At 45.0% G+C, this 10,539-nt stretch overlaps 1 protein-coding gene across 1 annotated transcript; it reads right to left on the bottom strand.

Annotated features, from left to right (window-relative positions):
* Positions 1 to 2,796: 2,796 nt before the first annotated feature.
* LOC135376451 (putative nuclease HARBI1) lies at positions 2,797 to 4,331 on the bottom strand. The gene has a single exon (XM_064608962.1). The coding sequence runs from the start codon at positions 4,281 to 4,283 to the stop codon at positions 3,555 to 3,557; it is 729 nt and encodes a 242-aa protein (XP_064465032.1). The 5' UTR covers positions 4,284 to 4,331; the 3' UTR covers positions 2,797 to 3,554.
* Positions 4,332 to 10,539: the final 6,208 nt, after the last annotated feature.

Raw genomic sequence — 10,539 nt, 5'->3', positions numbered from 1 at the left:
AATGTATAAATTCAACCGTGTGCAGAAGATGAATTAAAAAGGTGTCAATACCTACATGGTATCTTCCATTATTTTGTGCCCAGAGTTTGGCTACCAAAAAGCAGTGGTTTGCGAGATGAACTGGGCACCGTGATACCCATAGAGATTACAATGGGGTGATTCCGCCTTAAGTGGATATGGAAAAAGAAACGGCAGCAACATCGCGGCATGTATATACAGAGGACGAGAAGGCATACGTATCCCAACTTGTTTACAAGTACCGTGAGGTCATCGAGAGCAAGAAAACGGACGCAAAAATGATCACACAAAAAAACAAGATCTGGCAATGATTGGCAAATGAATTCAACAGCATGCCAGGAGTCCGGCCACGAACAGTTAAACAACTACGAAAACTTTGGGACAATATGAAGGCTTTGATGAAGAAGGAAAAGGCTCTGGAAACGCGGGAAGGATTTCGAAAAACAGGTACGGATAGTAAATACCTCGTCGTCTTTTGTGAGTATCACAAGTGATCTATCCAAGCCGTACTCAAGCTATAGCTCGCGGCCTTTTCTTCAGGTGGAGGAAGTCAAAGAAGATATATGTCCGCAATAAGCCAGCTTGTGGAAACAGCTGCTCCACATGTCAATACACGGGTTTCGAACACATTCGATAGCGATGGCCGCCACACATCGGTTGCAGCCCCCGAAGTGGTCGCTTTACTCCAGCCACTTCAGAGTCAGCCGCTACAGGATAGTTCTAGTAAGTTTTGGTAGCTGCATCAATCCATAGTTTATTTAGCTAGTTATTAATGATGTATTGTTAGCCGTCAGGAACGACGACTACAATGCTTCGTGACATATAAGTACTGTTTCCTGATCGCGCGGTAGATCCTTCAGTTGCTTGTTCTGTTTCATTGCCTGCTTCAGCATTACATTTTCCCTGTTATCAACGCTTTGACTTCGATAATCCAGGTCCGAGTACTTCACAGGCTGCCAGTCGTGCAGTGTATTCATATGCGTCTCCTGCACATCTCCGCTTTGTCCACCATCTCCACCTCTGATGCCCTCTTCTCGGTCTTCTCCTACGGCGTCTCCTATACCTTCTCCTGCTACTTCACCTGTATTCCTGTCCCTGACTTCTACCACGACATGCCAATCTCCTCCTGCCTTTCCAGTTGGTAATTCGGATGCATCGCGCACTAATGGTGATTACAGTGGCACATCTACAATCAGGCCCAGCACATCGCAACCTACAACAAATTTACACAGAAGTAGGGTGCGAGAAATGTCTCGTGCCGCCTTGCTGGAAGCCACACTGTCAGCAGAGCTGGTTGAGAGGACAGGTTCCATAAGAAGCGACCAGCGTCGCAAGTCTATTGAGCACAAGTTAGCAGTTCAGCTTTTAGAACTAGAGTTGCAACAGAAAGCCGAAGAACACCACCAGATGCTGGAACAACGACAAGAGAAGCATCTATTAGAAATGGAGTATCTTCGTTTACAAATCGATGAGGCTAAATTGCAGAAGAAAAAGCTGGAAATGGAGTTTCAGAAGAAATAAAAATTATGTTCAGAATGCAAAGCACCACATCCGTTTCGCATCTGCCTCTTTTTTTCTGTTTTTCTTTTTTGTTTGTTTTGAAATTTCTTTTTAGAAGCCGTTATGGCGAACGTGATGGCTGCCAGGGATTTTCCCAGCACCACCCTGCAACCCCTAACAACCTCCCAAATTTTGCTCGGCACCTTCCTCCCTGAAATTTCGCCTCCATGGGCGAGGGGCTATGATGCCCCTTTAACTCTCCGAAATGTGGTTCTTGCTGTCTTTTCTGGTTGGACTAACGATTATGTACACACGTCACCTTGTTTTGGGTTTTGAAGCTATAGGTCTTGTTCCCTCACCTGTGTCTTAGCTTCATCCAGGACATTTATCGCGCTTTCGAGATTCACAACTAGGATGCGTCTTTAGCCACATATTCCAAATAGAAAATTCCGCGCAATCAAGCCCGTTATTAAGAGATTGACCTGACGTTTAGGGGGACTGTAGAATCAAACTTGCAGAATCAAGTCATATTGGCAGAGTGTGATAAAACAAAAAGAAAATGAGGGAGAGAAAGAACGAACGCAAAGACACTCGTATGTCACAGAAAGCATACCGTGGAAGATCAAACTCTGGAAAATGATTGAGAATAAACGATGGCATCGCCGTCATTGGTTCCCGAAAGCTTACATAGAGGAATGGGGTGGCCATTTGATTCACCTGCCTACTGAAGGCTGTCTATTGCCGCCGTCGACCGTCTATATGCAGTATAGTGCTGATGGAACGACGACAACGAGGCACAGGCCTCTCCCCCCCCCCTCTCTAAAGTCCCGGAAAATTCCTGGTGTCTAAGGTGCGGGTAGCACAACATTCCTGGGTGCAAGGGAACCTGTTCACATTTGTACCGTTTATTTTTCTTGGTTCTACTCACAAAGACACTGCTCCATTTAACGTAATCGATCAAGAATCCATCTATCCGGACAATAAATGAACCGTAACATGAAACAACTAAACTACATGAATGCGCTGCACACTAGTCACAGTCGCGTAGATGCACAGAAATAAACCAGAACTAATGATGAAAGATGGAAGTCACTGAAAAGGTTAGCGAGATAGAGGACTCGAACCCACATCTTCTGGATTACCGAGATGTGGGTTCGAGCCCTGCAGCTTGCTAAGAGTTTCAGTGATTTCCATATTTCATCATTAATTTCCTAGGCACTTTGATGCTTTGTATGTATTTGTCCTTTCTATGTGTTCCAGCCTCAGAACATCAATTTCTCATGGTAAACCAGAACTGTTACGCAGTAGACTTTTGTGCCATAGGCCGTTCAATTCGCGAAATTCCTAGAGATGAGCGCCGCTCGTGCGGCTGCTCCTGATGTCGTTGCTCCTCGGCACTCCCAAGAACCAGTTTCGTTTGTACTTTGTGGGTCATCTGCTAGCTCCCACGAGTCGTTCATTTTTCGTGCAATATTGTGCAATGCTGCACACGCAGTTATGATTGTCACTGATGTCTCGACTTTGGTTTGAAGTTTCATGTTTAGGCATGAAAAGCGTCGCTTCCACACACCAAAGGCACGCTCAACCGTGTTGCGGGTCTTTATGTGAGCGGTGTTGTATCGCTTCTCAGCTTGCGAGCGCGGTTGTAGTAATGGTGTCAGAAGATATGGAAGACATGGATAACCACTGTCGCCAAGCAGAATGCCAGGTAACAAACGTTCTTCGAACAAGAACTTGGCACGGCTGTTGTCGAAGATCCTGCTGTCGTGGACAGAGCCAGGCCAACTAGCGACAACATCAAAGAATTGCAGTTCTGGGCCAGTTATAGCCTATAATGGGAACACAGACAATGAGATTGTGTGATTACGACACGAACTGGAAGTATACACTTCTGACATATTACAGTTCGACAGGAGAACTTTGCATGACATTTACATACTGATACAAATTTTCATTTCGTCCAGCCGTTCATGCTTGGAAACCTCACTACCGAAAAGGGAAACGCAGAACAAATACAAATTCGTGGCCGTGCGACTCTATGGCAAGATAAAGGTCAGCTCAATAACTATGCATTGCACAACGTAATAATTGAAACATAAGGAACGCTTCACCTGAACGTTAATAGAAAAGCTGCCGTTCCTGTCTCGGAACGTTTCCGCTGCAGGACCTCCGGGGCTCTTTATCCTAACATGAGTACAATCAATGCACCCAGTTACACCTGGTACACTGGCGATTCTATAGAAATTTTGCATAGCCAGCGACATGCCCTCGGGTGCAGGAAAGGTAACATGACACGGTAACAACTTGGTAGCGATGGCTCTGCTGACCCTCTTCACTAGGCGGCACACCGTCGGTTGCGATACACTGGAAATGTCCGCGTTGGCCAGCTGAAAAGTACCAGCAGCATAGAACCGCAGAGTTGTAGTCACTTGCAAGAGTGGCGGCAATGGCGAGCCTCGTCCATTTGGGTATGGCCGAAGCAGCAATTCCTCTACGATGGAAACAACAGTGGCTTTGCTCAACCGGTACCTTTGCTTGAAATCTTCATTGGTGTACCGTTCCAAGGGGTTCTGCTGTTCATACAGTAGTCGCCTCTGCACTGCTGCAAGAAGAGGTCGCCGATTCGCAGTTAGATGCGCACAGCGAGTAATAAACGCGACTGATTCTGTGAAGTCTTCCACGTCCCATCTCTCACGCAGCCAAATAAGCCTGTCCATGGCCGCCATCTCGGTATAGCGTGCGCACGAGCGCGATACCTCGAGCATCCCGAAGAACCGTACGGCCTTCCTCGAGCGGCGACCGCTCCAGCCATCTCTTAAGAATGCCTTGTGCCTCAAGAGACGTATGTGAAATGCATGAGGTAAAAAAGAAGACGAAGTTGGTTAAAATGTGTGTGGATGCAGATAATTAAACAAATCGAGGCCGCCTTGGCACACAAGGATTTCTTCGTGAAGGATTCTATTTACTTCACCTGGCATGAGTTGACAAAATATGCTAATGAGGCTATTGCCTCCACATGCCTGCAAAGTAGAAATATTGATCATCCCAGATCAAACGTCCAATCCCAGTGGCTAAACAATGAGGGATTTTGATAGGAATGTTTTATCATGTTCCCTTGACATCCAGTGAACATCAGCAAGGTTTCATTTTTCTTTTTTGAAGAGTTTTAAATTTTGTACAGGCAAATCATTCTCATTGCTCTATTCATATTGTGATTTCGCTTGGCTGCGGTGGTTTGTAAGAGTTCTGTTTTAGCTATATTAGCTTCTATTTATTTTGGGCAAGAGGAATCCTGCATGTGTCATCATCCTGTTATATGTGTGAATAAACACAACATTTGAAACTGCAGAAAATACGTCATGACTGATTCCGGGGCACACTAACAATGGTGCACGAAGCTCTATTGACAAATGAATGAAAGGTGTGACATACGGTTCTTCCGACGTTCGCATTTGTTAATCGTAGGCAAGGCAGCTACACCATCTGTTACTTCCTGACAGCACCGTATTTTCTTTCTTGTCACCATGACTGTCACATCTTCATTTGCGGCTTCTACGCCTTTGGAAGCATCTTGCTGAGTCAACAGCTGAGACTCTTGCATGATTATTACCCTTGTTACCACCATTATTACACTTGTCATCGGCATACGACTAGTTTACCGAAGTAAATGTAAGTGAGCCTTTTGTGAATTTAGCAAAGTCAAAACAATAATGTAGCAGCGGCACCATTACAAAACTGTCGCTAACAATTTGTAAAAGTGATTACGCGTGCACAGCTCATTAACGACTGTGCTAGTTTATTTCGTTTCCTAACAGTCGGCGGTATGAGCGGAAATTTATAGCAATTACTTTTCGCAGTAAGAGGTTTAGACCGCCAGGTATTGAGCGTTCAGTAACGATAGATGAGTGGATGGTTTCAGGTATTTCCACTGCGGTTGGACGCAACTGGGACAGTAAAAATGGCATCCTCGTGGCGAATTAAATCGTAGATCAGTCGCCATTAAGAGTGAAATACAAACTACGTACAAGTGAGTCGTACACGAAGCATCATGAAGGGCATGGTGTTACGTATCAACGCATCCCTTTCATTAATAATGCAACGCGTTTGAAAGCAATAAGGGACCCACAGCAGTCAACACAAACATTTCAGGCTTGTCAGCGTTGAGATCGTCGTCCGCTATGTCTATCTTCCTTTGGAAGACTTCGTGGAACACCTGATGGAACAATAAGTTTCGTGGCAGTATGCTGCTTACTCCACGTTTTGCTGTAACTCAGAAAATACTGCCTACCGGGCAAAGTTATTACCTGAAATCTGTCCTTGTCTACGTTTATGACCGGCGATAGCAACGAACATTCTCGGAGTGCCGTTTTGGCATCCCTCTGGAGGGCGTCACCGCACGCAAGATGGCTTTACCTAACACCTCCGTGAATTGCGCGTAAGGCCACTTCGTTTCTTCGCGTTTAGCGGAATTTTCGCTTTTTCAGTGGGTTCACAGAGTCTTAAAGTGTCATTCCCGCAACACAAATAAATTAATTGAATAGTTCCGCTAAATTTTCAAACGCTGCTAAACAGTGAGCGTTACTTGAAATGGACTTGACCACAATGCACAGAAGTGTTACGTGAAGCTATCTTTCAAATGTGTCGCCTACCAGTGGCATCACCAAATGAGACACCGCGTCACTCAAGAAAAATTTTCCTACAATATCCGCGCTTGAGACAACAACCAAGCACGACACCCATGGCTGATGCGCACAAAACAACAAAATGCAATCGCTCAATGTTGGAACCAGAAGTACACAATGAGAAACTTAAGAAATGAAAAAAAAAAAAAGCATATTCCAAAACCGCGCTACGCTGCCGATGATGCACTGAAAAGGAAGAACGCCTCAGGTAAACATAAACAAGGCCGCCGCCGTGAATGGCGCTGGTGACTTCTTGACGTTATTCGTGCAAGGACTAACAAGTAAAAAAAAGCCCAGCCTCCGTCTTTTGCGGCCTATCCCTTAACCAGGGTACGCACAATTGTTCCAAGAAGTTTGTGACACATCTAAGCAAGTAGTAAACAATGGAATTGCCGTTGTCGCTAAACCGAAGTTCTATTTCAGATACTGTATGATGAGGAGTTAACAGGAGACACAATAGTGTGCACAGTGTGTCTGTGATTGTGTTATCCGTTTTGTTTTCAAGCTGTAAAGCAGGCAGAGAAGGGTGGTGCCGCTCTGCGAATTCAGATGAGCCGTTGAGCTGTTCACCTGTCAATGTCATAACTGAACCGTGCTGCGCACACAGGGCGTCCCAGCTCAATGTGACCATATTTTTTAAAAAAATATATATCACTTTTCTGAGATGAAATCAATTGCAATATAGCATATGCTGAAGGGCACTGACTAGGAGGGCATTAGCAGACTCCTAAGGCAATGTCTTAATTCACTTTCAATAATTAACTTTTTAATTATAAAAGCTACGAAGTTGTTCCAATGAGAACATCTGATCTCTTCGGTCACCGGATACCAAAGCCGTTTTCAGAACAAAAATCCGTTCGATAGATCGTCCGCAAAAATTCGTGAAGGAACACCTTTTTTTTTTTTTTTTTGTTCATTGCGCATCTTCGAAGAAGCGTCTTTCCTTCACCCCCGGTGTGAGAGAGTGAAAGAGCACAGTGCCGCGCAATGCGTCGAAGATTGGCTTTAACTTGCGGAAACAAAACAAAAACAAATGTATCGGTTGTCTCTATCGCAACTACCCTTATCTTGGGCTGCATTTTCTGTTTTCTTTTAATCTTTTTCCAGGACGGAAGAGGCGATAGTGTGCTCTTTCATCCTCTCGTATTGGGGGTGAAGGAAAGACGCGTCTCTAGAGATGCGCAATGAATGAAATAAAGCAAAAAATTGTGTTCCGGCTTTGGTATCTGGTGACCGAAGAGATCAGATATTCTCATTGGAACAACTTTGTAGCTTTTATATTTAAAAAGTTAATCATTGAAAGTTAATTAAGACATTGCCTTAAGAGTCTGCTAATGCCCTCCTAGGGAGTGCCCTTCAGCATATGCTGTATTGCAATTGATTTCATCTCGGAAAAAGTGATTGATATATTTTTAAAAAATATGGTCACATTTAGCTGGGACACCCTGTACATGTAGGGTACGTACCGACGTTAAATTCATTTAATGCTAATCTGAACAAATGGTCCACACTTTTGTATTTGTATGCGTATGTTTGCATGTGTGTCTATCTTAAAAAAGCAAAACTTCAGAGTGCTATTTTTAGTAAAATGTTGCACCGACCCTACTTGAACCCTTTTTGGGGTTTCCAGTATATTCAAACAAATAAATAAAATTAATTATTTTCGCCCCTATGGCTAGAATCATTATCAATATCTTCCTTCTCTACTGTATATTACATGCCCCCTAACTTGTGCAGGCTACTTTACTTTAGTTTACGATGTGCTTTGCGCGCAGTACGTACACTGTAAACTGAAAAACACCCCTATGGGTGTAAATGGCTTGTCCTATAACTGACACCTCTTTTTACACCATATGGTCTTAGAACACCCTTTTAAGAGGGTGTATTCTGTGTAAGACACCCTTTGAAAAGGTGCTTTTCCTTGAAAATGCTTTCTTTTGCACCCTTTAAACACCCTTTTAGGAGGGTGTTTAACAACTTTACACCCTCCTAGAAGGTGTTTAAAGGGTGCAAAAGAAAGCATTTTCAAGGAAAAGCACCCTTTCAAATGGTGTCTTACACAGAATACACCCTCTGAAAGGGGTGTTGTAAGACCATATGGTGTAAAAAGAGGTGTCAGTTATAGGACAAGCCATTTACACCCATAAGGGTGTTTTTCAGTTTACAGTGTAGCGCTTCACAAAGAGAGCCACGCCGCTTTTCTGTTACCTGAGTTACAATCAGGTGCTCCGTCAAACATAGGGCCTGTTTCGAACATAGTGCCACAAAGACACCTCCGGTTTCCTCTTATTGCTGTCCTCGTGAAGTGCTCTACACTCAATTAAAAAAAAAGTGCATAGTGTGGGTAGGATTGTGAATCGGGATATCCCGAACCCCGAAATCCCTGGATCCCAGCCAGTTTTCGACGTCCCGAAGTCCTGCGATTCCTTCCGGAATATCCCTGGATTTCGTGAGAGAAAATCAACAGGAAAATCGAACACCTGTGGGCCATCAGGCGCAGGCCCAATCCTTCGCAAGAAAATGACGCTCTTGATGAGTGGAGGTGGCAGAGGACTGCTGCCTACAACTGCGCACATGTGTTTGCTGACCGCCGCTTCTTCTAGCACATAAGTTGAACGGACCTTCAATTCGACAGCCAATACTTGTACAAACGTTCACTACGAACTGGGGGCACCACCCTCGACGCAGTGTGCTTTCTGAGGTTGTGTCTTAATCGTTTTACATAGTGATAGCCACACAGCGACGGTGTTGTAAACCGTTCAGCGCTTAGTTGTTGTTTTTTTGTTTCCTTTTCTTTCTTTCTCTCTTTTTCTTTTCTTTTTTTTTTTTGCTGTTGTCCATTGACGTGGAATGTTATACCGTTTGAGGAAAATATAGAGCAACCCTGTTACTCGAAGCGTATAGGGGGTGTCGCCTTCTTCCCAATTGAAACAGCGAAATGTAGATGAATAAAAGAAGTGGCATTATCATAGCAAAAATAATAAAATGCAACCATTCCGCTGTCACTATATCACTAATGTGCTTACACTGCGAATTTTCAAGTGCTTTCCTTCACGAAGGGGTATAATTGAGAAACCGGGCAGGAACTGGGCACAACACGCCGATAGAGTCACACTGAGGTTATATGAACTTGGAAGTAGTGTCCTGCACGGCCCGTTGGACCTGCGGGCACCCGCGGGTGACTCGCACGTTGTTGCGGGAGGCGCGTCTAGGTTTTCCGTTCCCTGCGAGTAGCGGGTCGGGTTCGCTGGTCGACGCATTCTACCAAAACACTATTAAAAAGTACACCGAGTTGCTCAATTTCGTTCGCGTCTCTACCGCAGTGGCTGGAAATATGACGTAAAAGGTCGTTGACAAGGGCGGGACAAACGTAACGCTCACACCGTTAGGGTGCAACAGCGCCTGTGTGTCACTCTTTGTCCATGTCGCGTTTCGTATCATCATCCCTCAAATCGCAACACTCGCTTGCACCTTTTGCCCCATGCGCTGATGTCGTACAAGAAACCATGCACACAGACACATCAAAGCGTCAGGCGTATACCGGGGAGTATCCTCAGTTTACACGTCCACGTTACTCGCGTTGTGGGTAGCGGGTTGGGTGCGGGTGAGCTTTTGGAGAAACTTTGCGGGCTGCGGGCGGATGCAGGTCAGATAATTCTAATCCGCGCAGGACTATACTTGGAAGCAAGCATCTAAACTCGTCACAATCCCGAAATCCCGTCCCGGGATCCCGGGGCTGACAGCAAAAAAATCCCGGACTGCAAAAGTGGCTTGGGATTGAGAACCCTAAGTGTGGTTCTAACTTACCAAGGTCATCATATTACAGATGCCTCCAGTCAGGCACTTCCAGTGTCTCCGTTGAGGTCATTGGACCTTCACTCTGAAACCGGTCCTGCGTCACATAAGGTCATACCACAGGCACGAACGGAATTGGAAATGTGATTTGGGAAGCTGCTGTGTAACATTTGAGTCCTTCCCTTTCTCTCGGCGTCACATCCTCGCAAAGATGAGGAGCTACAGAATGTACCCGCTTGTATACTGCATCCTGATGTACCCCGGGGTGAGAACGCAATGCACTTTACTCACTTTGTGAGGCACCAGATCTCTGCAGTAGGAGGGTGAAGCCGAACTAGGCATCATTAGGACTAGACACCACTCCAATTAGAAGCAGCAGAGCCATGGAAGAATAGCGGAGGACAGTCTAAGGAAAAACTTTGCCCAGCTGTTAGTCAAGTGGAAAGAGAGAAAAAAAAAACTTCCGTACTTCACCATAAATGATATTGCAAATGACACGATGTCACTGCTTCACAAGTTAGGAGCACACCTATCAGAACAGTCT

This window comes from Ornithodoros turicata, chromosome 1 (assembly GCF_037126465.1).
Source record: "Ornithodoros turicata isolate Travis chromosome 1, ASM3712646v1, whole genome shotgun sequence".
NCBI classification, from domain to species: domain Eukaryota; kingdom Metazoa; phylum Arthropoda; class Arachnida; order Ixodida; family Argasidae; genus Ornithodoros; species Ornithodoros turicata.
The sequence above is the reverse complement of the archived record's forward strand: the minus strand, read 5'-3'. Positions and strand labels throughout refer to the sequence as shown.